This window comes from Purpureocillium lilacinum (assembly GCF_023168085.1).
Source record: "Purpureocillium lilacinum CBS 284.36 DNA, scaffold_2, whole genome shotgun sequence".
Classification (NCBI taxonomy): Eukaryota; Fungi; Ascomycota; class Sordariomycetes; order Hypocreales; family Ophiocordycipitaceae; genus Purpureocillium; species Purpureocillium lilacinum.
The window spans coordinates 2,928,893-2,956,277 of NW_027072112.1; the positions used below are offsets into that span (position 1 = coordinate 2,928,893).

At 56.9% G+C, this 27,385-nt stretch overlaps 10 protein-coding genes across 10 annotated transcripts; 4 read left to right on the forward strand and 6 right to left on the reverse strand.

Annotated features, from left to right (window-relative positions):
• Positions 1-452: 452 nt before the first annotated feature.
• PLICBS_002656 (uncharacterized protein) lies at positions 453-6,444 on the forward strand (the record flags this gene model as incomplete). The annotated part of the gene is made up of 8 exons (XM_065600060.1): positions 453-498; positions 554-622; positions 678-805; positions 868-3,269; positions 3,324-3,565; positions 3,618-5,083; positions 5,137-5,359; positions 5,384-6,444. 8 exons carry the CDS (start codon positions 453-455, stop codon positions 6,442-6,444), a joined length of 5,637 nt encoding a protein of 1,878 aa, XP_065456132.1.
• Positions 6,445-6,771: 327 nt separating this feature from the next.
• Positions 6,772-8,088, reverse strand: PLICBS_002657 (uncharacterized protein; the record flags this gene model as incomplete). The annotated part of the gene is made up of 2 exons (XM_018322357.1): positions 6,772-7,288; positions 7,391-8,088. 2 exons carry the CDS (start codon positions 8,086-8,088, stop codon positions 6,772-6,774), a joined length of 1,215 nt encoding a protein of 404 aa, XP_018179837.1.
• A 1,353-nt stretch (positions 8,089-9,441) lies between these two features.
• PLICBS_002658 (uncharacterized protein) lies at positions 9,442-11,499 on the reverse strand (the record flags this gene model as incomplete). The annotated part of the gene is made up of 1 exon (XM_018322358.2): positions 9,442-11,499. One exon carries the CDS (start codon positions 11,497-11,499, stop codon positions 9,442-9,444), a length of 2,058 nt encoding a protein of 685 aa, XP_018179838.2.
• Positions 11,500-12,707: 1,208 nt separating this feature from the next.
• Positions 12,708-13,631, reverse strand: PLICBS_002659 (uncharacterized protein; the record flags this gene model as incomplete). The annotated part of the gene is made up of 4 exons (XM_018322359.1): positions 12,708-12,914; positions 12,968-13,095; positions 13,164-13,274; positions 13,466-13,631. The coding sequence occupies 4 exons, from the start codon at positions 13,629-13,631 to the stop codon at positions 12,708-12,710; spliced, it is 612 nt and encodes a 203-aa protein (XP_018179839.1).
• Positions 13,632-17,840: 4,209 nt separating this feature from the next.
• Positions 17,841-18,497, reverse strand: PLICBS_002660 (uncharacterized protein; the record flags this gene model as incomplete). The annotated part of the gene is made up of 4 exons (XM_018322361.1): positions 17,841-17,873; positions 17,946-18,138; positions 18,287-18,377; positions 18,455-18,497. 4 exons carry the CDS (start codon positions 18,495-18,497, stop codon positions 17,841-17,843), a joined length of 360 nt encoding a protein of 119 aa, XP_018179841.1.
• A 329-nt stretch (positions 18,498-18,826) lies between these two features.
• On the forward strand, positions 18,827-19,124 carry PLICBS_002661 (uncharacterized protein; the record flags this gene model as incomplete). The annotated part of the gene is made up of 2 exons (XM_018322362.1): positions 18,827-18,860; positions 18,922-19,124. 2 exons carry the CDS (start codon positions 18,827-18,829, stop codon positions 19,122-19,124), a joined length of 237 nt encoding a protein of 78 aa, XP_018179842.1.
• Positions 19,125-19,399: 275 nt separating this feature from the next.
• Positions 19,400-19,865, reverse strand: PLICBS_002662 (uncharacterized protein; the record flags this gene model as incomplete). Its single annotated transcript, XM_018322363.1, has 3 exons — positions 19,400-19,593; positions 19,667-19,787; positions 19,863-19,865. 3 exons carry the CDS (start codon positions 19,863-19,865, stop codon positions 19,400-19,402), a joined length of 318 nt encoding a protein of 105 aa, XP_018179843.1.
• A 368-nt stretch (positions 19,866-20,233) lies between these two features.
• Positions 20,234-20,867, forward strand: PLICBS_002663 (oligosaccharyltransferase complex subunit epsilon; the record flags this gene model as incomplete). Its single annotated transcript, XM_018322364.1, has 4 exons — positions 20,234-20,509; positions 20,562-20,619; positions 20,675-20,738; positions 20,801-20,867. The coding sequence occupies 4 exons, from the start codon at positions 20,234-20,236 to the stop codon at positions 20,865-20,867; spliced, it is 465 nt and encodes a 154-aa protein (XP_018179844.1).
• Positions 20,868-21,025: 158 nt separating this feature from the next.
• PLICBS_002664 (uncharacterized protein) lies at positions 21,026-22,137 on the reverse strand (the record flags this gene model as incomplete). The annotated part of the gene is made up of 3 exons (XM_065600061.1): positions 21,026-21,778; positions 21,829-21,912; positions 21,970-22,137. The coding sequence occupies 3 exons, from the start codon at positions 22,135-22,137 to the stop codon at positions 21,026-21,028; spliced, it is 1,005 nt and encodes a 334-aa protein (XP_065456133.1).
• A 2,927-nt stretch (positions 22,138-25,064) lies between these two features.
• On the forward strand, positions 25,065-27,378 carry PLICBS_002665 (uncharacterized protein; the record flags this gene model as incomplete). Its single annotated transcript, XM_018322367.1, has 4 exons — positions 25,065-25,112; positions 25,241-26,746; positions 26,797-27,039; positions 27,103-27,378. The coding sequence occupies 4 exons, from the start codon at positions 25,065-25,067 to the stop codon at positions 27,376-27,378; spliced, it is 2,073 nt and encodes a 690-aa protein (XP_018179847.1).
• Between the last annotated feature and the right edge of the window lie 7 nt (positions 27,379-27,385).

The following is a 27,385-nucleotide window of genomic DNA, read 5'->3' on the forward strand; positions in this document are numbered from 1 at the left end:
GATGGCGATATTGAGGAGACAGAGGCAGACATTGGCCCTGGTATGTGGTGCATCGCAGTTGATCCCAGGTCCGCCCGTCATGACAGAGGGTGAGGTGCAGCGGCACGCTTGCATGACGAAGACTCACTGGAGCTTGGTTGGAATGGATCCAATGCTGTGGAGCAGGCTGGAGTGGAGGGGCAGCCAACCTTCCAGCGTCGCCGACGTTTTTAATTCCGTCCACGAGGCACCCAGCCAGCCTTGCGTGACAGCCCCACTAGCGAGCGCGGTGAGTGCCCCAGCCGCCAATAGTACGCGCCAAAGGACGAGCAAAAGGTACGGGGCACAGCCGACGTGCGTGCTGTGCTCGCAGTACATGCATCCACTGAAACGTAGCCTTATCGTCGAGGTCCGGAGAGCTCCATGCTTCCTCGATAAGCAGTCGCGACGACGCCCGCATCTCCCGGCTGAGCATGCACCCTCGACCACAGACCAGAACCAGTTCGACCCAGAAATCGCGTATGGTTCTCGGCAGCCGCAGCTATGGCGCTTGAGCCGGGATCCGGCGCTTTAGGGGGGTCGCCCGAGAGCTCGGGGCGAAACTCTCCTATCCCTCGACAGTGGAGGAATCAGCTCGGCGGAGGTTTGCACCCACGCGCCAGCTTGCCCGAGCGCAAATGCTGACTGTCTTGTGGCAGAAGAATCCCAGATCAAAGACAAAGCATACCGTCGGTACGCATCGGGAGTCGAAAAAGCGCTGTCACTGTTCGAGACGGCCTTGGAAGAGTGGGCGGACTACATATCGTTCTTGAACAGGTTGCTCAAGGTTCGTCTGCGGCCAGCTAACCGTGCGAGATGCGATCAGTTGTTCTAAAGAAGTAACCTTAGGCACTGCAAGCTCGCCCCTCCTCGGTAACAGCGATACCGCTCAAGGCGACGGTCGCAAAACGACTCTCCCAATGTCTCAACCCTTCACTACCGTCAGGTGTTCATCAGAAGGCTCTCGAGGTGTACAACTACATCTTCGCGACGATAGGAAAAGATGGGCTCTCCCGCGACCTTCCCCTGTATCTTCCAGGGCTTGCACCGACACTCTCCTTCGCCTCCCTGTCCGTTCGATCGCCGTTCCTCGACCTGCTGGAGGCCTACTTTCTTCAGATCGACCCACGATCCCTACGGCCGGCCATGAAGTCCATAATATTAGCGCTGCTACCAGGGCTGGAGGACGAGACGAGCGAAGACTTTGACCGAACATTGACTCTTGTTGCCAGCTTCAAGAAGGCACTCCGCCCCGAGGACAGCGAGTTGCTCTCAACGCACCACTCCTCCAGTGACGATTTCTTCTGGCAGTGCTTCTTCCTCGCCTCCATTACGAGCCAAAGCCGCCGTGGAGGCGCACTGGCGTATCTCGTGCGGTTTCTGCCTGCTTTGGGTCGGTCGTCGGCCGCAAAAGGCAGGGAAGCTGGTTCGCCGCCCGCGACGCATGACGAAAGCCCGAAGATTTCAGCTCTCGTGACGACACCTGAGCCCGGACTGCTAGTTCGCTGCTTTGCAACCGGCTTGGCCGACGATCAGCTGCTCATCCAGCGAGGCTTCCTGGACCTTTTGGTGTCTCACCTGCCACTCAATTCCACAGTCTTGCAGTCGCGTGTGAAGCCAGCCGACCTGGAGCTCCTTGTAAAAGCAGCGGCTGGTGTGGTGACGAGACGCGACATGAGCTTAAATCGTCGCCTCTGGACATGGCTTCTGGGGCCTGAACCCGTCAGCAGTGATGGAGATCCCACGGGTGATCTGTCAACGGCGCCCTCCGACCAACAGCAGGCATTCCTGTCATCAAGGACGACCTATTTCGAAGATTTTGGATTGCAGCCGCTGACAAAGGCTCTGCTTCACATGATCAGCGGTTCGATCCACGGCAATGCGGTAGAGAGGGCTCGGCCGTATAGAATCTGCCTATCTCTCATGGACCGATGGGAAATAGGAGGTCTCATTGTTCCCGAGGTCTTCTTGCCTGTTGTTGAGAGTGTTCGGCAATTTCAGGACCACGCCCCCTCAAAATCCGAGTTTTCGGAGGTGCTACGAAGCGCCAGCGTCTTCTTTGACGGCATTGAGAGTGGCCTGATCTACAGTGAACTAGTCGGCTTGCTGGCCCAAGCGATCGGACCAGGGAGCCTCAGCCTGGCTGAACGGCGGGATAAGGTATCTTTGGTCAACTTCATCATCACCAACTTCAATGTGAGGGAAGAGGAGATGATCACCATACATGCGCCTCTGACGTGCGTCGCAGCACTTGCCATGTTGGAGGACTCCAAAGGGCGCAAAGCCAGGCTTGGACTCGTGGAAGACCAGCTGGACAAGCTGTCTGAAGACGTCCTGGGCGTCGTCGCCGCCTTGCTGGAGCTGGTGCCAGAGCGAGCGTTCCCGAGCGTTTTGGACGTCGCAGTGGGCAACAAGACCAAGGGACAGGATGCGCCCTTGCTACCGAACACTGAAATCCTGAAAAGAATCCAGGCCTTCTATGTCCATGGTCAGGGGAACCTCGAAGGCGCAGCCATTCCGTTTAATGCCGTCGAGTCAGGAGAACTGCTCCTTCAAAAAGCTGTCAGCTTCATCTGCAACGAAGCCACGGAGCACGAGTCGACGCCAGACCTGAGCATACGGGTTCGGATACTCATCTTGGTTCTTCTCAAGACGCCGACAACCTACACCTTTGGCGCTACTGACCTCCTATCCCACCTGAAGGGAAAACTTATGCAAGAGGAAGCGTTGCATTTCTCCTACTTCTCCTCGGTTGTCCAACTGGCTACGCAGCTGCACTCAAACGATAGAATCGCTGCAGAGCATTTATCGGGGCTGGTGGCACCCTTGGTTCGTCATGCTTGGCATTACCTCTCCGCGTCGGACCCAAAGTACCACGTTGAGACTGTCCGCTGTCTGTGGCAACTGCAGACATCATTGACACCATCTGCCCGTGATATCGAGGCGTCTCTATCAGCGGTACTAGTCGACCGCCTACTCCTCGCTCACCAACCAGTCAGCTGCGCCGCGGAGGCTGCGCGAACATTTGGTGTTCTCTGGTCGCACACGCTTCAAGACTCGGCATCCGATCGACGTGGCTCGCGTACGCAGTTGCAGGATTACCGTCCGCTTTCCCGCCTTGCCGGCATGGACCACTACCAGGTCATGTTGGCTCAGCCTTTATTTCTGGTCCTGGATGCCCTAATCGACGACAGAACGCAGTTGTACATGGTCGTAAAGTCATGGCTCAATACCATGGTTGGCATAGACAGGTGACTAAAGCTTCGTGCCACTCTCATTTTTAGTCGCTTGCTAACAGTTCAAAGGCTATTTCTGCTTTTCGTGACCAAGATCTCCGAGTTGCCATTTATCGCATCTGTCAACGATCATGGAGCTGGTAAGAAGGCCACAATTGGCAACGTTGTTTTCAATGAGAACGACGACATCGAGCTATGCCTCTACTATCTCCGATCGCTGCAACACGTGTTGCGGTGTACCGGCGAAGTGACGCGAGCCGTTCTTGCTTCGAAGTATCTGTACTTCGGCGGAGGGGAGGTTCACTTACGAGGTATGTTATCCCTCCTTTTCTAGAATTGGAGCATGCTACTGACAATTCTCAGCTGGCGCCGAGGACAACGAGATGACGCTTCAAGAATATCTCGTCCGTGTTTGCCTGCAATGCATTACAGCAGATGTTGCCAACCGTTCCAGCGTCGAGCTGGTGGACCGCGTGTCTCAACTTCACCGCTACGCCCTGGCGATTCTTCACCAGTTCCTGTCGAGCCGATATGCTACCTCTTTGAGCGGTCTCCAGCTCGACGGCATCCTTATTGACAGGCTCTTGAAGTCTATAGGCGAGTCGGATCCGTATGTCCAGGTCTTGCTTCTAGACGTCATTTACGACGTCCTCAAACTTCAGGACATGGCACCAGCGGAGATACCAACTTCGCCGATGTTAGAAAAGACGCCCCCGAGTTTGGATCGACCCCGCCCAAGTCGACAGTCGATCTCCATGAGCGAGAGCCGACCTATTGCGCCTCCAATGCCACCCCAACTACTCAAGTGCCTGCAGGCTGGCCTTAGTGCGGCGAGCAGTCACGCAGTGCTGGATAGCTGGGTCGCATTCTTGGCTGACTGTTTGCCGTTCTACTCCCAGTCCATATTCCAGGCCCTTATCCCGCTGGTGGAAACGCTTTGCCGACAGATCGGCCAAGTGTTTGCCAGCCTACGAAATATGTTCAAGACAGAACCGCAAGGAGAAAGTCTGAATGAGAGCGCTCCAGAAGCAACCCTGATATACTTGCTGAATGGGTTAGAGCAAGTCTTGGCCCTCGCCCACGACCAGCTGCTTGCCGCAGAATCTCGGGCGCAGATCGTCAAAGGGCCAGAACAACCACAGTCTCTCTTTGGCAGCATGGTGTCTGGTGTCTTCCAGTCCGATGGTCCTCAGGCGAGAAGTGCGACGGCAAACGATCGTCTGACAGTGCACCTGGCTTTTCAAGACGCAATGCGGATATGCTTCAGAATCTGGTCATGGGGCGAGGGAGATGAAGCCAAAACACAGGATCAGGTCTCGGCAGCATCTTTCACATATACCTCATTGCGCATGAGGAACCGAGCAAGGCGTCTGCTCGAGCACTTGTTCGCCGCGGAGACGTTGGAGTGCTTGGAGACAGTTATTGATATTTGGACGTCAGCCGAGTCGACTGGTGAGCGAGCGTTGGTATTCAGTTTCCTATCAGCTTTGGACGCCTGCCGCCCGCGACACTCCATTCCGGCCCTCTTCAATTCCATCTACAGCCGAACCAATCCAGGGGCCTTGGAGCCTTCGCGCAAGTCCACCATGACCATTTCGTTGCAAGATTCGGATCTTGTTGCCTTCCTTGTCGAATATGCTCGCTCACTTGACGACGATGCTATGGACGAGATTTGGCAGGACTGCATGACATTCCTCAAGGACCTACTCGGCAATCCCTTCCCTCATCGGCAAACACTGCCCAGTTTGCTCGAGTTTGCCGCGATCCTGGGTGAGAAGGTGGATAACACGACCTTTGGAGAGCAGCGACGAATGCGTCGGGAGCTGGGCGTACGTGGCGTCCGCACACGTTTATTTGTTTGACCTTGACTGACGTGCACTAGGACCTATTCCTCCGGCTCCTTGCCGCGCTCTTCACTACGCGCCCCATTACCTTCTCCGAACCAACGCATTCTAACGGCACGCCAGAGAAAGCTGGGCGGGATGGGGGCCACAAGCGAGCCCCGAATAGCGACGGTCCAGAAGGCGTGGTAGCAGTCCTCGCGTCTGTTGCACCAAATCTGCCAAAGATCTTGGTGGAGTACGATCGGGTGCTTGCCGCTGCAAGTACGATATCTACGAACGTTGTAGGGCCGACATTGCGTTCCAAATCGTTTCCAGACACGGTCTCTTCAAGCACCATGACGCTGCTCCGCGAGCTTTCTCGGCTGCAAAACAACCAAAAGGCGTGGAAAAAAGATGTCGGCGATGCTTTCAACGACCCTCGATTTTTCGGCATGAGACTCGACTTGGTCACCGACGACTGGCTTCCCCTGCTTAGGCAATGGATACTTACAGACAAGGAGAAGATGCCCGAGATCACCAGCCGCATCAGCGCGCCAACCACTGCCGGTATAGTGTTCGGCGTAGGAGCCACATCCGCCAGGCTCGAAGCTGACCGCAAAACTCAACTAAACTTACGGAGGATCGCCACCCTTATCCTCGCTTCCGCTGAAGATGCGTTTGTTACTGATCTCGGAACAATATTCGACAAGCTTGTCGAGCTGATGGCCGCTACGGCAACGTCGTCGCCTTCTTCAACAACCAGAGCCGACGTCTTCATGGTCGTTCGCGCACTGGTTCTGAAAACGAGCCCTGTTCACCTCGCTCTACTCTGGCCGGTCGTAAACGCCGAGATGCACGCCGCGATTTCGTCGGTGGTGGCGCCTGATCACAGCACCGCGTCAGACATATATGTCAACACTGCCATCTTTCAAGCCTGCAAGCTCCTGGATCTGCTCATCTGCGTGGCGCCGGATGATTTTCAGCTGCATGAATGGCTTTTTGTCACCGATACCATTGATGCTGTCTATCCGCCGTCAACATATCAGCCTATTGCACTTGCAGACGAACTGTCTGAGGAGCTCGGGAGTTCCGGGGCTCAAGGCTCCGCACAGACGGATACGGCAGCCCACCTGGCGGCTAGCAGTTCCCACAGGCGGCCGCTCCTAGGTTCGGCGGGCCTGGGTGACCAAGCCAGCTTCGAGCGCAGAGATGAGCTCGTTGCAAAGGTCTTGAGACCCTTCTTCGGCCAGCTGAGCATCTTTGCGTTTGAGAGCACGTATGCTATGAGCGCAGTAGACATGGCAAGCTGTGTCCAAGATCTATTGAAGGATATTTTCGATGAGCGAACAATGGTTAGAGCTCTGTAAGAGTATGATGACGGTTGGGACGCTGTTCTTGCTTCTTGGGGCATGATGTGGCGGACGGTTGCAAGATGCCAGTATCATAGACATGACGAGGATTTGGTGTTTAGGTCACTTTCGAGCGACAATTTCCACACATTCTCATGTGTAAAACGAAGACAGGAAGCTGCCTTGTTTGGTAGGGACTCAAATATCGAAATGATTGCCCACCATCACTGCTGTGGTGGATATTTCCAGTTCAAGCGCCTTGAATCACAGCCACAACGCCAACCGCTTCCTGGGTAAGAATTCCATAATACGCCTCCTTGACTCCTCCAAAATTATAAGACATCTTCACACTGGTACATTCAGCGACTGGTCAGATGGACCGAGAACCTTGGCGAGCACGCTCTCAAAGGCCATACGCTCGATTGCTGCGCCAAACGACACGCACCGCACCACGTTCTTAAACTCGCATTGGAGAGCATCGAGTGTGGTGGCGTCAAGGAGCATGTCGACCGGATATCGGCTCGCAAGCTCGAACCAAGCCTGCACCGGCGCAATCTCCTGGTCCCCGGGGTTGAGGGACTGGGCCAGCCCATGGAGAGAGTCGAGGGTGATGCCAACGGCGGGCCAGGAGAAGCTGGGCGGCGGTGATGACGGGGCCGTCGTCGGCGCTGCGGAAGCGGGTTTGTTCTTGGGGTAGTCGCGCGCAAGGGGTTGGCTGTCGGCGTAGATGGACTCCGGGGCCGAGGCCATGCAGTAGGCCGAGGCCATGAGCGTGTGGCCGTTGTCCTCCTCGCACTCTTCTGAGTGGTCGTGGCATGGGAAGTCACCGAGGCGGAAGTGGTTCCAGCAAACGTGCTCGAGGCTGTGGTAGGACGTTAGCATGGGGCCCTGTCGGGCACTGAGAGCAAGAAGGGGGGGCGAGGAGTTTTGGAGGGGTTGGGACCTGAGCTTCCGCAACACATACGCAAGAATGAAGTTGATAGCGCGTTGCTCCTGTGCTGGTGTAAGTTGCGCCTCGCCCGTCGCTGATTTGGGCGGCGTGAGTGCGCTGGCGACGCTGCCGTCGCCCGAGGAGCCTGAGCTGACGTGGAAGCATGGCGTTCCCAGCGATCTGTCGACGCTCAGCGTGACCGTCCAGTCGTCCAAGTCGATGCCGCTGAACATCTCGGGCGATGCGGCCGCGTCAGGGACCGACGATGCCGCATAGCTTCCAGGCGCAGAGGGGTCGAGCATCATCGGATCGATTGGCTCAACCGGTCCTTGGCCCGGCACCGGTCCAGCTCCTTCTGGCCTCATGATGAATGGAGGCTGCTGGGCATGATGCGCAGGCTGTTGCACCCCCGATGGCCGGCCGACGCCGTTTAACCTGAGGATGGCGATGATCTCCTCATTCTCCCTGTGCAGGACCTTGCCGTCGTGTTCCTCCAGGGCGACCAGGTCTCTCAGCTGCGAGACGTCGAGCTCCAGCTGCTTGACGTAGTTTGCCTTGCGCTGGCGGTGCTCGATTTGCGCGCGGCGGACCTGCTGGCGGCGTAGCAGGGCCTTCTCCTTGTCGGTCTTGGGCTTCGCCTTGTCCGGCTTGTCGCCCTCGGACTTTTCACCACCGCTCGCGGGCGCTGCCGATGCTGCTGTACGCGACTTAGCTTTCTTCGCGGGAGGCATGCTGGCGGCAGATGACGGCAGTCGCGAGATGGGAGAAGATGCATCAAGGTGTTTCGATGAGGAAGGAGATAGTAGTTACAAAGAGGCTCGGCGACGATGGGGGGAGGCGGGCGAGTGACAGGGGCAGAGGTGATGTCAGTCCAGCCCGAGGGCAGGAGACGACGACGGCATGTCCGAGAGGCGATCCACAGACTTGAAGATCGAAAGACTCGCGTGCGTGGCAGCAAGGGGCATGGGGATGGAATCATTCCTTGTCGCCCGGCCTCACTGTGACAAATCACACGCCCGCCAACTCAAATCACCATTTGTAGTGGTGGGGGAAAACGGCGCGGGCTCAACGGTGCTGCAGCAAGTGTGCAGCACCAAAAAGCACCAAAGCACCGGGCGGCGGCGGCGCCAGCAACTGTGCAACTTGGACGCCACCGCCATGCGCTCGGCGTCGCCGCCCAGCGAGAAACGACGCGGAAACCATACGAAGTCAATCACAGGGACTGGAACTCACGGCTTTCGGGCGGCGGCGTCGGCTCCGTGCCATGCCTTCCTCTCGACTGTCCCTTGCTGGTCCTCTTAAAGCCAAGATACGACGCATGCCCTGCGGCTGCTTCGTCTTCGGGCGGCGTCATGCTGGGCGGCTGAGATGTCGGTCTGAGAGTGAGTGGCACGATCCGTCGCTTACACGCAACTTGTCGCTATTATCGAGGTTTGTACAAGTGTGGCGCACAGGTGCCTGTGACAGCGACAGCGCGGTATGCAAGTAAGTTGGTCGTCTTCGCTTGCGCTTGCGCTTGCCAAGTAGCTCTCGTTGTATGATGCGACAGGCAAGAGTATGGTTGCGCATGTGTCGACGAAACCGAGCTGACCTCGACTGGAGAGAGGCCTGGGACGGGGCGCGATGCTGCCATTATTTCGCAGAGGCTCCCGCGTCGCCGGGCAGCAGAGCCACAGTAGTCGCCGAACACGGAAGTGTGGCTTTTTTTCCGCCCTGCTGGACAAGCCAAGTCGCGGAGCTGATTGATGGAACAACAGCCTGAAGCATAAATTCTCCGTCTCACTCGCTTACAGGGCCCGCTGGCTCGGCGAGCTATCGCGGTGGGGAGCGCGCGGGCTGAGGACCCTTCTGCTATAACGGGATCACTGCCTGAGGTACTGGGAAGGCTCATGATGAAAAAGCAGGTCAAATGCACGGCTAAACGTTGCCCGCTATGTATGTACAACAAATCAGCCGCGTTTGTGGGGTTTCCCCGTCTCCAACTCCTCGCTAAATGCACTCCCGTATATATAGTCCTGCAGCCATGGCCCATAATGAACCCAGACAAAACGTCTGCACACACTGTCACGCCCTCTTCGCACCCCTCACTCGAAATCATCGACTTCACTATCCGTCGCCGTGCCCTCTTCAATATCGCCATCTTCATCGTCATCCATCTCGTCGCTGTCGTCGTCGTCGTCTGCGTTCAACCCGGGCACCGACTTCCAATGCACGTAGTCGTCAACCAACCATCGCTTGCTGATGGGCAATTGGTACGGGTCGAACGGGAAGTACGGATCCAACTGGTGGAAGCTTTCCCCTTGCGCTTCATACCCCGAGTCCCGCAACGCGCCGCCCGTAGCGTACGTGGCCGAAAGGTATTGCGAAAGTCGGACACGCTTGTTGCTCTCCACCAAGGGGTAGATGTACATGAAGTTGAGCCGGTGCGCAAGCTTGGCGAACTCCTCCACAATGACCGGGGCGCACACTTTGAGCGGGTTCAGCTTGCCAAAGATCTGGATAGACAGGTCCTTTCGCGAGGATCCCACCCACTCCAAGTCCTGCCCAATGTACGACGCCGGGTCCTCGGGGTCAACCACCTCCGGCGCGGACACTACCAGGTCTTGCCAGCGAAAGCAAAAGATGTAGAGGGTCGCTTGCACGAGAGAGTAGTAAGGATGGAACCGCTTTAGATCCGGACCTCGGCAGAGAGGCTCATACTTCTTCCGATACTGCTCGAGGTGATGAAGGAGGAGCATAAACATGGTCCGCACCAGGCTCCCGGGTACGTGCGCGCCCCTGGCAACGAAACTCGCCAGGTAGGCTGCGGCGGCTTGCTTCAGCACATTTGGGGTATTGCCTTGGAAGGCCGTCGCGATTAGTTGGCCACAAAATGCGTCCGTGAGCCGCTCGTGTTGTTGCGCAAAGTGGAAAATGAGGAATTGCGTGTGTCTCGACTTGTAAGTCGGTAAGACAATGTGGTCGAACTCGCGCAGGATAATGGTGAACATGTCGAAAGCCTTGTCGGATCCTGGGTTCAGGAAATGCGGCGCGAATAAGCCAAAAAGAGTGTCCAGCACTGCATCCATCTTCTCAACGCTTTCCTTGACAGTTTTGATCCTGGCCGCCTCTTGGTCGTAGTCCAGGTCGTCACTATCCACCGATTCATTGTCGCTATCGTCCGAATCGTCGTCTTCCAAGGTTGACATTCGTTGTTGGTTCTCCCGCAGCGCGTACATAACGGCGGCGGTGACGTCGTCGTCGAGGTCCTCCAGATCTACCTGCATCTGCGAATCGATCTTGACAACTCGATTGAGAATGAGGTCTAGTATTTCGTCCCGAAGGTCCGGCACATAGTCCTTGACGTGGAGTAAGTTATGAATGTATGCCATGTGTATCCGCACCGACTCGTCGGGAAATGGAAACTTGGCGCTCAGTAGGTTCTCCAGTACTGCCGCTGCTGACGGGAACATTTGTAAAAGGTATCGGATGCTCGAGTGCAGACGTTCGCGCATCGTCTCCCGACTGACCTCGGGGAAGTCGGGGACTGACCAGGCCGATGAACTGGTATCGCGGAACTTCTCAACCATGGTTGACAGGACGGGCACGAGGTAGGAGCCTTGGGCGCTAACCAACGCAGCCAGGAAGTGGGTGAAAACCTTGGTGAAGGCGGCGTCGCGACCCAGCCACGAACACTGCAGGATAGTCTTGACGAGGCCATTGCATTCCTTGCCTTTCAGGATAGGGACACAGCTGGTCAGCGCCATGACATATACCTGCAGCTCGTGCGGCTTCAATGTGTCATCCTCTTCGCCAACGACTGGCGGCAGGTATCTCTGCTTGTCGTTTGCGAAGAGCTCCTTGAGCATGTCGTACTGGCCATCGTTGCCCCGGAGGTGCTCCTCAAGTGCCGACCGCACTTCCACCTTGACGTCGTCCATCGTCCTCCGGCCAACTTCGTAGGTAACGTTCTTTATGTCGTCGAAGAATACTTTGCGACGCTTGGTGGGATTGTCTAACGGCTCCGGCGAATCGACAGAAGCATCGTGCAGTTCTTTTCTCCTGCCCAGCACAGAGGCCGGCTTCAGTATAGACTTGACCGGGGTCGAGCTTTTAAGGGCAGGGCTCGCAAGGGCCCTCGCCTGTGGTTCGAACGGTCGCATCGACGACGCCTGTTTTGCGGCAGCTTTGGCGCCTAGATTGTCGACCAATGATGACGATCCGGCGGGCGCTGCCTAAGCGCTGCGGTTGGAATGAGCAATCTGCAGCGAGGGTGCGTAGAGCAGGATGGTGGTCATGATCTGGTGAGTCATGAGATCCGCCCTGAAAGTGTCGCGAATAAAACGGCAGGGCAGTTTCGATGAGGTTGACGATGGCAGCCTGGAGGCGGAGGGTGGTGCAAGGGCAAAACAAACGGTGACGATGCAGGGTGCCGGGCTGACATTTTCGATGGACTGGGAAGGTTTTTTTGAGGGGACTCGGAGTGGGGCCTGGCACGTGCCCACCAGCCGTCTCTGCACTCTCGACGCTGCACCACCGACGAGGTAATGTGGGGCGGCGCGCCATGTACTTCGTACTTCGTAGCTCGCACCTCGTCATGGTTCTGCTCCGAGATGACAGGAGCTCTACAACGCTCGTACAGTACGTGTGTGCCCATGACACAGACGCGGGAGCATTGTCGCACATCGGACATTTGTTGCACTCTGTGGCTCAATCTTAGAATGTCAGCCTCCCTAGGAAGATGTCTCGCCTCCACTACACACGGCGCATGTTTCACTTGCCCCCGTTGCCGCGCACGCAAGCACAGCGGCCACATCCTTCGTTTTCGCGGAGATATTCAAGCGTGTGCTGAGATATTGGAGCAACTACCGATGGTATCCGCTCACCTCGATGCGTAATTTAAGAAGCAATTCCTGGTATTTGATCTGGAAACTGGCATCCGCAGGCCTCGTTCCGCGGCCGGCAAATCTGTGGAGCAAAAGCGCCGCTCAGGACTACTCCAGAGCCCACCGCCACGGCCAAAGAGATCAGTGAAGAATCTATCTTTCAGGGAAAACCGGTCGCCGGCCACAGCACGATGCCGGTCCCTTCGAGGACTACTCACGTCCCAAGAAAACCTGCCCGCCAGCAGAGATACTCTCCGTCTGCCGTAGCATATCCCTTTCCGATACATCGGGGCACGGTATCATAGGCACCGCCTATAATCGTACATTGGAGACAAAAGAAACCGTACACACCCGCGTCCACCACTTGCGGCAGAGTCGCCGGTCGAGGTCTGGCACCAAGACACAGGTCGGTCGGGCAAACGGGCCGCCTCGGTTGCGCAGCTGTCGAAACGACCGCCTCAAGCGCGGAAGGAGTCCCATTACACTTAGTACCCCTCAGCAGCGCCGGCGCCGTTGTGGGCGGGATGCGAGCCGTACATGTAGTTGGGGTCCGCACTGCCGTCCGCGCCAGCAGCGCCCTCCGCAGTTCCATACTCCGCGCCGGCGGCTGATGGCTCACCCTTCTCGCCGGGCATCATCGAGCCACCCCACGAGTTTTCCATGACACGCTCTCTGTTGGACTGGTTCTGTTGCTACTCGAGGTGTGAGTGACGAACTCGGTATGGCAGGGTCGGAGACGACTTACTTCGCGGTACTTGGAGAGGTAAACCTTGAGCGCTTCGGCGTAGTTCTCAAAGCCGAGCGACGTCATCGCGAACAGAATATCTTCGCCGTTGACGGTCTTTCGCTTCTCCTGCTGGCACTTTTCCGAGGCTGAATGGTCGCTTGCGATCAGACATTGCCGGGCTGAATATGTATAGGAATCCGGAGAGGCGACGTACCTTCGCTCGTGATGAACGAGATGAACTCACTCACGCACTCCTGCATGCACTCCTTGGCCTCCTTCGCTATCTTGGCATTGTCCGGAAGGGCATTCTTCATAATTCGGGCGACTGGTGCAAAATTGCGTATGTTAGCATCTAGTTCGTCGGCCCGGTCGGCTTTTGGGTCGCGGGGTGTGTCGGCCGGATTCGCGGGCGAATCGTGGGCCATGATGGGCGATATGCGAGGCTAGGGCGATGGGACGAAAGGCCAGTCGGGACGAACAAATCACGACTTGGCTCAAAAGGGGACGAGGACTTACCATTGGCTATGGGCAGCCACCGATCCTGTTCTTTAACGCCCTCGAACTCATAGCTCGCCAGATTGGCCGACTGTGGGTCTTGATTCTCGTTCATTTGTCCTTCCTCGTCTGGTGATTGTGCGCCATGGTCGACGTCCTTGGGAGGAGATTGGGGGGAATCGGACATATTTGGCTACCTGCAGCGGGTGCTAGCGTCCGTCCGTGTGGGAGATGGCAAGACTGCTTCGGGCTGTCACAACCGGGCTGGTGATGATGTGTCCCCCTGGCCACGTCGCAAAGAGGGTAAGGTAGGGCTTGCAAGTATCCGACCCCGGGGGGTGTGGGATGTTCCAGATGCCGGGATGCAGGAGCTGCGTCAATCGTGACGGCAGGCGATGGATCGCGAGCCAGGCAGGTAAACGCACGTTGGCTGGTCCCTGGCCCGAGGTCTCGGGGCAGCGTCTTGTCAAGACGGTGAACTGGGCTCGACCCGGTGACGTGATGTCTTTGGGCGGATATGGGGCACCAGGGCCTGGGGGTCAACGGCCCGGACTTGGTGGGTGGGTTGGGAGACAGATGCCCGGCCCGGAGGGGTGAGGAGGGGGTGCTTGACTCGGGATTGGGCCTGCAACGGATCAAGCGAGCAAAGCAAGCAGGCGTGCGAGCGAGCGACCACCAACGAGGCAGCGGCGAAGCTTCTACTACTGCCTACATCCAGGCGTCAGCATCCGTTCGTTGGGTGAGCGTGTGTGCGTGCCGACGGTGCGTATACGGTGTGCGGAGCGGTGACCGCGGTGACAGAAGCACAGCACGTACGTTGCAAACAACTAAGCCGTTCGTTCTGCTGTCTGCGAGGCCGAAGGGCCAGTCAGCCAACCGGCCTTGGTCCAACGACTGTACGCATGCGCCGTCCGCGCGACTGGTGGGGGGCGTGCGTTCGGGGAGGAAGGGGGGGAGGGATGGCAAGGAAGGGGGACACGGGGGACCTGGGCCGCGACAGGGACGGCGGGTGCGGCACGGCGGGCAGGCGGGCAGGCGGGCAGGCAGACGAGGAGGAGAGCGGGCTGGAGCGCCAGAGACAAGACAAGGCGTCGCGACGACGGATTGCGACGGCGGATGTGATGTTACACAGAGGCGCATCGGTGCTGCTTCTTTCTTGTGTCTGTGGCTCACGCCTTGGAAAAGCCTTGGATGCGCGCCGGGAGCTGCGTCGCCAACCAATGCAGCCGCGCAGCGCAGCGCATGCGTGTGCTTGGGTTCGACTAAGGATCGGGGAACTGAAAACTGATACGTACGTGCGTCGCAATCGGGTTTCCGTCTCACGGCCTGCTGGATCTCAGCAAGCGAGCGTATCGGCGGCGTTCGTTCGGGGCGGCACCAGCAGCAGCAGGTGGTGCATGGGTCGGGTCGCAGCGCACGACGATGGATGGCTGGGCGGGTGAGGTGGATTGGATGAGGTAGACGTGGGGTTATTTTGCAGGAGGGAAGAGGAAGGCTGACGCTTGACGGCGAGGAGGTGAGGCTAATACCCACCTCACCTCACGTTAGCTTCAGGTTGCTTGGGCTTCAGAGGGCTGCAGCTTGCAGTCAACAACGCTAGCAGCACCCAAAACACAACAAAAGCCGCCCATGCAAGCCAGCCGCTGCCCCAAAAAAGCAATGGGTGGGCTGTTTTGCCAGCCCGACCCAGCTTTGCGCTTATCGATAAGCCACTACGTAGGTACCTTGACCTTCAACGGCCCTGCACCCGCCGCGCGCTCGGGCACTCAGGCCCGTCGTCCGTCCTGGGGCTCAGGGTGGTCCAGCAGGCTAAACCCTTTGCGGCCGAGAGATTCCCGCATCCAGCGCCGTGGTCTGTTGGTGGTGGACGCTTCAGCGTCTGGGGCTTCCCGTCCTTTACGAACCTACCTACCTACAGACTACGTACAAGCATACTACCTGCTGGGACCTTCACCATCTCGGCTTCCTCCCAGCCCAATCATCCAAATGCACCCCTCGACAGACCTCGCCCCTCGTATCGTTCCTCAGCCGCTGTTAAGCTGCAGGGGTTCGATGCCATGGCGCCCCGCCAACTCCATTTGACGCGCCCTCTGGCGCATCCAGGCGGTGTGCCACGAGCAGCTACTGCATGGCACTGGTTAGCCATGCATCTCCGCATAGCGCCGCAAGCTTCAGAAACTATCTGAGAACTCGTCAAAGCTCCTCCTTCCCGCCCTGGCAGCGCCTCTTCTGGGCTCAGCAGGGGCAAACATGGCAGCGCCCCCCTGCTTCTCGCTGCCAGCGTCCAGTCTAGTCTCTGTCTGTTTCCTATTTGCGAGAAGATTCTTCGCCACCGGCTTGGATGGCGGTGAACAACGTCCAAGAATCACAGGCGAGCGGCAGCTTTGTCGTTGGGCAGGAAAGGTCTCCACGAAAGAAGATGAGCCAGAAACCCGGAACTCCCATCCAACCGCTCACCGGGGCCTAAACGAGCCATAACGCATAAAGAGAATGCTAGAGAAGCTTGTTAGCGGCCGCGTCTTACTGTGTAACCAATTTGCTTCTAGGAATAAACTGCAGCCGTCGTCATCTCTTGTCGCGTCGCCGGACAGAGATACACCCAATTCCCCGCAGGTCCGATTATCATTTTGGGTCTACGTAGACCCAGGTTCAGTGCCTTGGGGCGGAGAGTCTTCCCAGGTCCTGCTCATCCGAGATGTACAGGGTACTCGTTCGAGACGAAACCCGCTCGCCTCTGTAGCGGTGATGACGTAGCCTGAAATCTGCTTGCATCTACCACCCTGGCCGCGGACATTCCAGCATCACGGCCACTTGTCCTCACACAGCGGCGTGGGTAGATGCGTCCGTCTCGCTGGGTACACGGAGTAGTCTCGGGACGGGTAGGGAACGGACAGGGAACGGGTGCCGGCCGGCGTAGGCTGCCGCTGGTTCGCGAGCTGACTGGGCGCTGAAGCGCTGGTAAACGAACTTGTCGTGAGCGTAGCTCGGCTCCAGCTGGCCAAACCCATCTGATCAAGATGCGTCTTCAGCTCCACGGTTCCCTGGGATGCAATTGTGACCCCATCCCATAGCGGCCATCTTCCAACATGAGGTGTGTCTGTCACCGGGCACCCCTCGCCAACGCTGACAGAACGGTGACCGTGATGCAACAGAATTGTTGGTCTAGCCCAGTACTCAGTCAGCCACCCTGGCTATTGCAACCACTTTAGCCCCGGCCACGGAAAGACCTGCGGATACTTATGTGCAGCCTCTCATGCATGAACGTGGACTGCCGCAACGCCAATTCGTCATTCCACATGGCCTGGTGCATTGCGGGTAGAAGGTACGGCATGAGGGTGAGCTGATTAACGGCGTCGGTGTCAGACATTGGGCCTACATACTCCGCTTCCAGCTGATAGAACAGGCAGACAGTTAACATGGTGTCCTCCCGCCGCCATCAACACGCTCTCTGCCGTGGAACTAGTCTGCCTGAAACCGGCGGTGAAATTTGTCCCCTTTGGTTGCTAAGCTGGTCAGAATCCGGGCAAGGTCTCGTCTTTCCGAATCGCAGGAGCAGGGTGTCTGCCCAGGGAGTATTGTTATTCTCACGAGTGGATTGCGCAGTGAAAGCCGGGAAGTTGGCAATTGATGCTGCGCCGGATACGTGCAACAGCTTGCGTCAAGCGTTCGTGACTTGTCAATTTGGGGGTGTGTTATTTACCCCTCTTCCACACTCACCACGCGTGTGTGCGTGCGTCGTTGGGCCGGTACCTGTCGTCCAGGGAATCCAGCACGGCAACTGGCAGCGGTATGTTCACTCCTTTATTAATGTGGCAGAATTGTGAGGTTCCCAGTGTAGAGCTTTGATGAGCTGCGTAACATGAGGGCCATACTTGATGATGGAAGCTGTCCCATCCCACGTCGGCGTCATGCAGAGACGGAACAGAAGATTGGACTGCCGACTCCCGGAGCTGCTGCGTGCTACATCGCAAAAAAAATCGGGATCGGGGACCGGCTGCTGTTTGTTGGGCATCGAGGCGCCCTTGCCGCCGGGCTCCATTGCGTCCACACCACACGAAGTACAACGCACTGATACCAGCTGACACAGCGCCAGGTTTAACGATGTTAGGTGTCGTGGAAAGTCTCTCACCTGTATCCGTATCCTCGCATTCCGATTTGTGCTTGGCTTTGCAAATGCAGGGGATGTTGCAGCTATGACTTGGTATGATGACCTCACATCCATTAGGCAGAGCGATGCGGCGCGCGAGCCCTTGTCTTGGCACAAGGCCTGCAGCTGTCCCGTTTGGCGCCAGAAATGATAGGGGTCCATTTATCACCAGTGATACTGCAATGCATTGGTGAGGCAGGTATATGAATTCTCAACTGCTTCTCCTGATGCCGCCCTAGATATTGCGGCTCATTGTTGCACTACCTGAACATTGTTCTTCTTCTGCAGATGTCGACGTCAGCCCGCGTCCAAGCTGGGGGAATCGAACGAAGTGAGACTCGGAAATGAACAAACCTTCCATTTGTCCAGCTCATCCTGTTTCGTCTTGTACTGCTTCACCAAGTCGTCCAAGACCTTTTTCAGGCCATCTTGATTCGTCTGGAGGGCCGGGACAACGTCCTTGACTGTCCTCTCAACCAGCACACCGTTGATTAGTCGAAAGCACTTGCGGTCCTCCGCAAGCGGCTCCAGCGTCTCAAGGACAAGCCTAGTGTAGGATATCATGTGAGCTATGGAAGGCCTTGAAGCGTAGACTCGGACAAGCAAGCCCGAGTGCGGGACGGGGTAGGAGAAGACCCCTCGATCCACGAAACACCAGAGGGGGCGACTCTGAGATGGAAATGGGAATAACATACTTGTGCTCCTCAGCCTCCTGCTCAATGTCACCAATTTTCTGGGCTATTTGCTGCAGCGTGTTCTTGTAGTTGGAGTATGTAGCCTGAAGGTCTGCCCGAAGTCAGTTTACTGAGATCTCCCTGTGGTGCTGAAGCGAGTGTGAGGCTTGTGAGCTCCGTTGCACGCACCCTGCTGCTTCTTGGCAGGAGCCGCCTGCTGCTCTGAAGACATGATGCGATGTTCCGCTGCCCCTTTGTCGGTGACGCGATGCGAGGTCAGCCGATTCGCGAGTCGGGGGAGGCTGACGGGGCGAATTAAATCTGCCTCCTCGAATGTCGTCGTTTTGGCTGCCTGTAGTTTGGCGGGCGAGGCGGGCAGCTCACCAAATCCAACACTGTGCCCACTAAACGCCACCACTGTGGGTACCGCCCAGCGGTGGTCCGAGCTTTCTCCCATCCGACCCTTTGAACCCTTCCCGTGCCGATGATTTTGCGGCGCTCCGGTAAAGATCTATCCAGCGCAGCGAGACATCCTCAGAGCATCAACTTCCGCAACCCAAGATGCATCCTCACCTGCACACCAAGAACGCACTAGGTAATTTTACTTGCCCTTGTGTCTAGACCGGCGCCCGGCGGCTCTGCTGACGTGCGCCTAGCATGCGAAGAAATCATCGCCGCTCTCGAGCAATGTCACGCCCAGGGATTCATGCACAAGGCAGTGGGCGGCTGCAACGACGTCAAGGACAAGGTCAACCAGTGTTTGCGTGAGGAGCGTTCCAAGATGCAGGCCGAGAACAGGGCCGCCGCAAAGGCCAAGCGCGACCGCCTCAAGGAGGAGCAGAAAGCGCTTGGTCTGTAACCGACCACGACCTGCCCTGGGCGACCAGGAAACGAACAACACATCTCTCCTCCACGATACCCGTTCCGAAAGACGAATGTACAACATTATTTTATGCATGGCTGGCGTTCATTGGTTCGAAACGAAGTGCCCGAGTGGCCGTTTTATCCTTTAACGATGTACGATTCGGGGCATAGGTTTACGATAAGGGCTCCCGCGACAATTTCGAATTGCTATATTACACTATGAGATAGCCAAATGATATCATCTTGGCATCACGCTGCTCTGCACGGGCCTCACAGCTTCTGGCGGTAGGCACTGCCAAAGGTGAACAGGCCAAAGGCGGACAGGACGCTGAGGAGGATAGGAACGGGCTTTCTGAGTCTGATAGCCCGAGGGATGGCAGATCCACCGAGAATAATAGAGGCGAGCAGGCTCAGCTCGATGCCGTAGGGCTCTCGGTTTTGGAGGCGATAGCCGCCGATGCCGTCTGGCCGAGGTTAGCAACCTAACATAGCTCAACGAGGCACATGAGCGTCGCCACGAGCTCGAGGTGCGCTTACAGAGAATTCCAACTGCAGATCCAGCGACCAACGAAGGGACCGAGCGCGTCCTCACGTAGCCCATGATGCCGCCACCTGCAGTCAACGCTGCAAGGGCATAGGAGGAGTTCTGAAGTTGCGACTGCGTCACGCTGTTAGTCTCCACATACGAGTCAAGGGGGTTTCTCGGCAAGGTTCCAATGCGTTGCCGACATACCATGGTGAAATCTCCGAGAATGTTTTGCCAGTGATGAGGATGTAGTTTGGACAAGCAAGAGTGCGATGTTGGCAGTGACGTGAAATGAAATGGCGGCACGTTGGGGCTGCAGCCGAAGCTGGGCGGGTGCTCGGAGGGAATTGACGACATCCATGGACTCGAAGGTGGGTCTGAAGCCCCCCAGCCGGCCAGGTCCCAGTCGCGGCAGCGCAGCCAATCACGCGCTCCCAGCACCTTGGAGCTTTCGTGTCCGTACCTGGGGACCTGTTCCAGCGCCGACAACACTTGTCATCAGCAGTCTCCTGACGACCCTGCACATCTGCCGTTCGAAGCCCGCCCACGAACGAGCGTCGCATCGCGAATTGAAGACGATGGCCCCCAAGAAGAACGCCCGCGAGCCTGCACCTTCGGCTGCCGCGACGACCCAGTCCAGCACCACGGCCGCAGGCTCCGTGCCCCAGCAGCCAAAGCCCGCGACGAGCCTCAAGTCCACCGGCGCCGCCAACTGGGATGAGGTCCTACAGAACATATATCAGTACTACATGAAGGAGACGCCGCAGCGCACCAAGCTTGTCGACGTGTTCCTTGTCTTTCTCGCCGCCGTCGGTGCTCTGCAGTTCCTGTACTGCATTTTGGCCGGCAACTACGTGAGTCTTCGTGAAAGCGCATGGATCGAGCTATAGCTAAGTCGTCACACAGCCTTTCAACGCCTTCCTGTCCGGCTTCTGCGCTACAGTAGGGCAATTCGTTCTGACTGGTAACTCGTTCCAACCTCGAGCTGATGGCTGGTTATGCTAATCCACGATGTCAAGTGTCATTACGTATCCAGACGACCGAGGCGAACAAGAGCGACTTCCCAGCAGTATCCCCTGAACGGTAAGCTGGAATATCTCTTTTACATCGTACATGGCCGCGATTCTGACGCACTGCACCTTCAGGGCCTTTGCCGACTTCATCGTCTGCAGCCTCATCCTGCATTTCTTCTGCATCAACTTCATCAACTAAATGGTTCGGTCGACGATACGCAGGGACGGAGATGGTGGGATATGAGACAGCACCCACCCTGTACAATACGGGCAAAGAGAGATGTGTCACGCATCGGAAAGCGCAAAATTTAAAGATGAACATTTAAATTTCTTGGCCAGACGTGTCTCGTGACATCCTCATTCATCACCACCCCCTCCCGCCTCCGTTGTTTTGGGCTCGGCTTTCGGCGGGCCACCAGAGGCTTTAGGCGGTGGCGGAACACCCGAACCTTTCGATGTCGGCGCATTGTCCACCTCCCGGCTCTTCGCTTCCTCCTCCTTGAAGTAGTCATCCATCAGCTGGTTAGGGCTATGACCATGGCGCTCCTTCTTCTTTCCAGAGCGCGGGGGGCCGGATGGCGTTGAGTCGACCATCTGCGCGGGGACAAGAAACTCTCCCCCTGACGTCGGCGGCGGAGCAGAGTTTGCAGGAACAAAAGCGCTCTCCGACTTCTCGTTCATAGCTCCATCAAACATTGTTTCCCCTGGCGCGTTCACTGGTTCACTCAGCGGAGGTGGCAGCCGGTGCAGAGCTCCGTAGCCAAGAACGCACCCCAACGCACCATCTCCGCCCCAGCCTCTGCTTGGTTGTATCGTGACCTCTCTTGTCACATCGTATTCGTTATTGTAGACGTACAGCCGCAGGGGCCGGCCAATGTGGTCCTCAACCAGCTCTCCAAGGGCGCCTTCGCCATGGAGAGCGCCTTCAGGGCTGCCCAGGATGTAGTCGCTGTACGGCAGAAGAGCGGCGTTATCGGCGGGCGAGTTTGGTGCGACATCAAGGACGTGCCAAATGTTTGCGGCGAGTGCAATTGGCGCGTATTGAAGGGAAAGGCCAAGCGAGGCGCTGTCGCTGGGGACGGGGATGTGCATCTCTCTCGTACGTTGACCCTGCCGGATTCTTAGCAAGTCTGTCAGTCATTCCCCATCCTGTAGCTTACCTTGGCATTCCAAAGCCCCAGCGTTACTGTCCCTCCGGCACAGTTCTGTACTTCTTGGGCGAAAAGACTCGGGTTCGGATCGTCCTTGGACAGCCGTCAGGTCGAGATACCACGTAACGCCTCGGGGGCGCTAGCACTTACGATTGGTCTTCCATTGATTCCAACGATAAAGTCAAACCACGGCTCGACAGCAAGCTGCAGATTCGTGTTCCTCAGGACCTGGAAGCCAAACGACCCCCGCTCGTGTTGCCGGTGCTGTGGTTCGCCGCCGTCCAGGCGGGACATGAACCGATTGAGCGCGTTGAACATGCTGCGTCCTGTCTCGCCGCCGGGCTAAGATATCTTTGCAGACCAAACCGATTCTTCTGGTACCGTTTCTATCGAAAAGCTTCGCGGGGTGCGCTAGGTAAGTCGTGGCTGGAAATGTGGTGATGCTGTGCTGGTGAGGTTGATTGTCGCGATGCGGCAAGCTGGCCATTGGGTGCAGCCTTGCATTGGGTGGTACTAGAGGGGAGCACAGAGCCGTAGCGCGGCGGCCCCGCAAACCGCGCTAGCAAGCTATTGTGGGCCCATCAATGATCTTCCATCTCCTACATAAAGTCTGCCTCTTCCACTGACACCAACATCGAAAACCACCAACTCAACGCTTCGTCAAGACGTGGTCATTTTTTCTGAGTCTTGCAGCCTCGGATTACCATCAGATTCGTCTTTCTGTGACCGCGCCGGTCGGCGCGAGTCTCAGACTAGACATCATGGGGAGTGCAACACCCCATGATGATGCAGCGAGCGAGGTTTTCGCAATCTGTCCAGCCGGCGAACTCCCGCTCACCGATGAGTGCCGCCACTATGAAGGAAAGCACGAGGTGCCCTGGGACATACAAAAGTTTGTAATCAATGACCTCTACCCTTCGGACCTCTGGCTGACCTTGTTCAGATACTTTTCCCAGAGATATTCCATCTTTTCGTGGTATGATGAAGGCGTGTGCTTGACTGATGATGCCTGGTTTGGCGTCACACCAGAACCAGTCGCAAAGTGAGTCGTGCTCCCTTCTTGGGTTTTTCTTGTCTATCTCTGACTCTTTTATATAGTGCAATAGCTGCCGACTTGCAAGACTCAGACCCGTCAAAAACAGTCCTCATCGATGCGTTTGCAGGAGCCGGCGGCAATACCATCGCCTTTGCTCTTAGTGGTCGCTGGCACCACATAATCGCCATCGAGCGTGACGCCTCGACCCTCGCGTGCGCACAAAACAATGCGCGCATTTATGGTGTTGATCCCGCCATGGTGACTTGGGTTCATGGTGACAGCTTCGACTATTTGCACACCTTGGTGAACCGACCAGAGACATTGCACCCGGCGTTAAGACTCGACATCGCCGCAACGGTTGTGTTCGCCAGCCCCCCGTGGGGAGGCCCGGGCTACCGATCAGATGAGATCTTTGACTTGCGAACCATGCAGCCATACAACCTCGAGCAGCTTCACGGTGCATACCATCTCATGGACCACGTCCTGTTTCTGCCCAGGACAAGCGACATTCGGCAAATTGCCGGGTTGGCCCCAGAAGGCCGCAAGATTCCGGTAGTGCAGTACTGCATGCAGGGTGCTAGCAAAGCAATGGCGGCCTTCATCCCTGCGAAGGCAACCCTTCCGTTGAGCGGCCAACAGGCGAGCAGTCGATCGCAACCAGCATCAAGATTGGACCATTCGGACAACGATTCAAGTCCCTCCGTTGAAGGCTCTACCAGGCCAAGCCGGTAGCCGGCTGTGTGGCTTGTCAAAGTCTGCGTCGGTCAGGGTGTCAACGAAGCGAAGCTCCGAATTTTGATGCGACGACCATCTTTCATATGGACATTTGCTGCCATACTCCAGTCCGGAGTGGCATGCTAGGCGCTGTGGGAATATCTGCCACACAGGCTACTTCACGACGCGGGCCACGTACTTGTCAGTTCTCCCGAGGTCCTTGTTCAGATACCAGCCATGGGACTTCCGATGTTGACAAATCAAGCTCAAGGCATACTGCCGCGGTTCGCGATGTGCCAGGATCCTTTCACGCCTTCCCACCTCCCTGGACATTTCGGCGAGCATCTGTCGCACATCGTGCTGGTACGTGGCAACCGTTCCACGTGTTGAGCCATCTAACAAGCCCTCGACTTCTCTCTTCGAACTATTGGCTTCCTCGTACTTCACCTGCTCCTAACGGGCATGTATGAAGACCTGTTTGCAGCCCGAGGTGTGAAGGCTCTCCCAACCAAGCATTGTCGTACCATGAAGCCAGGCAAAGCATTCCGTCCTCATAAAGTCGTCGTTGACATGGCTGCTGCGTTAGATGCGTGAACAAGGCATCGCTTTGTTGAAGATTTCCAGGTAGCGCGCGCCTTGCTCGGGTATTGTTTCGGGCATCATCGGTCGAGCTCTTCACTCCATGCTCACGGCCTATCGCCAACGTGGTCAGTAGGGGCAGACTATATAGGTTCTCCCTCTCGTCCTGCCCGAGAGTTCGTGCATGGGCTAGATGCGGCACTGGCATCATAACTGGTTTCTCATCTGGAAGGTGGACCAGTAGTAAAGCCTATTTGTCCACTTCTTCGTGTCTCTTGGAGAACCCATTCTCTGTTTCACATTTTGAGGAGAGCCCCGGAATGTCACTGGTGACAAATGGCAAGTCTGCCCAAAATGCTCTGGATATACCATAGTCACAATCTCGATTGTTGAAGTTCCTAGCCCATGATGTGGGGATGCTTCAATGGATTGGGGGAGTATCGTCGAAGAATGGAGGATGCTTCCCGGCCTATGCGGCTATTTGGCCGCCTCATGCAGCCTGAGCAGGTCACGGCATAATCCAGAGCTGGAAAGATCTCCTGGGTTTGCTTCTGTTAGCGGTTTACCAGACATAGCCAAAGCAATGGTCTCGAGAGCTTCCGTCTAGAACAGGGTTGGATCTCTCAGCCGTTTCCGCTCAATAATTCATGGAAGGCTCAGGCAAAAATGCTGTGGGTGACAATGGTGATGTTGCTTGACGTGTTAACATCAGTATTGGTGGATCTGGGTGCTGGGACTGATTGGGCTACAGTCGGAGAATCTCGATATTCATACTGTGCGATCAGAGTCCCTCACTTTTTTTCGCACACAACCACGTCCACCTCAACCTGTCATACAGGATCCTCCGCCACCTAGCCTATACCCAACAAAGGCGAAAAATATCTGTTGTCTCTTTGGTGATCCTAAATTTTAAACCATGGCAAAAGACAAGAAGAAGGGCTCAGAGGCCAAAAAAGCCAAGAAGGTGAGGAGAACTGCACTGATGCCCCTCTGTGCCCCTCCATGCCCCTCACTAGCAAGTTGAGGCCTCACAACTTGACATGAGGCATGGCGAGTCGCCAAAAAAGACATGTTCACTGACGTATGTTGCAGGCTGAAAAGGCTGCCAAACAAGCCAGCAAGGGCGAGAAGAAGGCCAAGAGCAAGTCGGCTAAGATCGAGGGTAGCGACGCCGAGGATGTGGACCTCGATGAGGTGCTCGAGGAGTATCGTCGGCAGCAGGAGCAATTCCTCAAGATCACCGAGACGGTCTGTGATGCGCCCCCTAGGCCTCGCGCCGCGTCCACGATTATGGCCTCGCCCCACGACAGCAACAGCCTTCTGCTCTTTGGCGGCGAGTATTTCAACGGCTCCCTCGCACAGTTCTACAACGACCTGCACATCTACAACGTGAACCGCGATGAATGGCGCTGCGTTACCTCTCCCAATGCCCCTCTTCCACGATCTGGTCATGCCTGGACGCGATCCAGCAATCCAAGCTTTGTGTACCTCTTCGGCGGAGAGTTCTCCTCGCCCAAGCAAGGGACCTTTCATCATTATTCCGACTTTTGGAGACTCGAGCCTGCCACGAGAGAGTGGACCAAGATCGAGGTCAAGGGCAAGGATAAGAGTCCTCCCGCCAGGAGCGGGCATCGCATGACGTACTGGAAGCAGTACATCATCCTCTTTGGCGGGTTCCAGGATACATCGAATCAAACCAAGTATATGGCGGATCTCTGGATCTTCGACACAGTCAACTACATGTGGCACTGTCCGACACTGCCCCCCGCTCAGCTCAAACCAGACGCGAGGTCGTCTTTTACTCTGCTACCGTGCGACTCGGGAGCCGTTTTATTTGGCGGATATTCGCGGGTCAAGGCGACGGTGGCTCTGAAGAAGAAAGGCACGACCAAGGCACAGTCACAGGGGCAGAAGAATGTCCTGATCCCAAAAGTGCACGACGATTGCTTCTTCCTGCGAATGGCCCCGCCTGCTTCCGACGCCAATCCCATGTCTCCCCCGACAGTGCGGTGGGAGAGACGCAAGAAGCCGGCCAATGCCCCTAACCCCTCTCGCGCGGGTGCAACCATGACCTGGCACAAAGGTCGTGGTATCCTCTTCGGCGGCGTCCATGATGTGGAACAGAGCGAAGAGGGCATGGACAGCGAGTTTTTCAATCAGCTCTTCGCCTGGAACATTGAGCGAAATCGCTTCATGCCTCTGGGACTACGGAAGCCCCGTCAACAGAAGAAGAACGCTCCCGAACAGCGCGTGGGCCGCCGTGGTCGCGCACAGGCGAACGAGGAGGAGCTCCTACGTCAGCTTGCAGCCCTCGAGACGGGTGCTTCTCTGGACGACGCAGACGGCATCGAAATCGAGAAGAAGGTGGAAGAGCCGGATGAGGACGACAAGCCGGTCAGGGAGATGCCAGTCACGATGGAACCGCCACATGTCAGGTTCAACGCACAGTTGGCCGTCCAAGACGACGTTCTATACATCTACGGCGGCACGTTCGAGAAGGGTGATCGGGAGTTTACCTTTGATGATCTCTACGCAATTGACCTGAGTAAACTCGACGGATGCAAGGAAGTTTTCAGCAGGCCTGTGGAGGATTGGATCGTGAGTATCTCGGCGGCCCTTTGGATGAAAGAAACTTACAATGTTTGCAGGAATCGGAGGACGAGGAAGACGACGAAGATGAGGACGAGGACGAGGAGGAAGATGACGAGGATGAGGATGAGGAAGGCGATGAACAGGAACAGCCACTTCATACACCCAGCAAGCGCAAGAAGAAGGAGGATGCCATGTCGGACACAACTTCCGAGACGGCGTCAACCCCGGCAATTGCGTCGGAAGAGGAAGAGACCGAGATGGCAGCCACGTCAGTGGACGACGGCCTGCCACACCCGAGGGTATGTTTCAGTCCCCATGATCCTCCCCTCCCATGCAGATTTGTGCTAACGAGCGCCCGACAGCCATTCGAGTCTCGGCGGGAATTCTTTGTGCGCACGACGGCCGAGTGGCAGGAAGTGCTAATGACAAGCCTCCGGTGGAAGAACATACAGCCCGAAACGCTGACCGTCAAGGAGATCAAGACCAAGGCGTTTGAGCTCAGCGAGGAGAAGTGGTGGGACTGCCGCGAGGAGATCCTGGCGCTCGAGGAAGAGCAGGAGGCGGCGGGTATTCAGGAGGTGGTGAGCCTTGCGGAGAGGGGCGACGCGGGCGCCGGCCCAGGGGCGAGGCGGCGATAGTGCATCA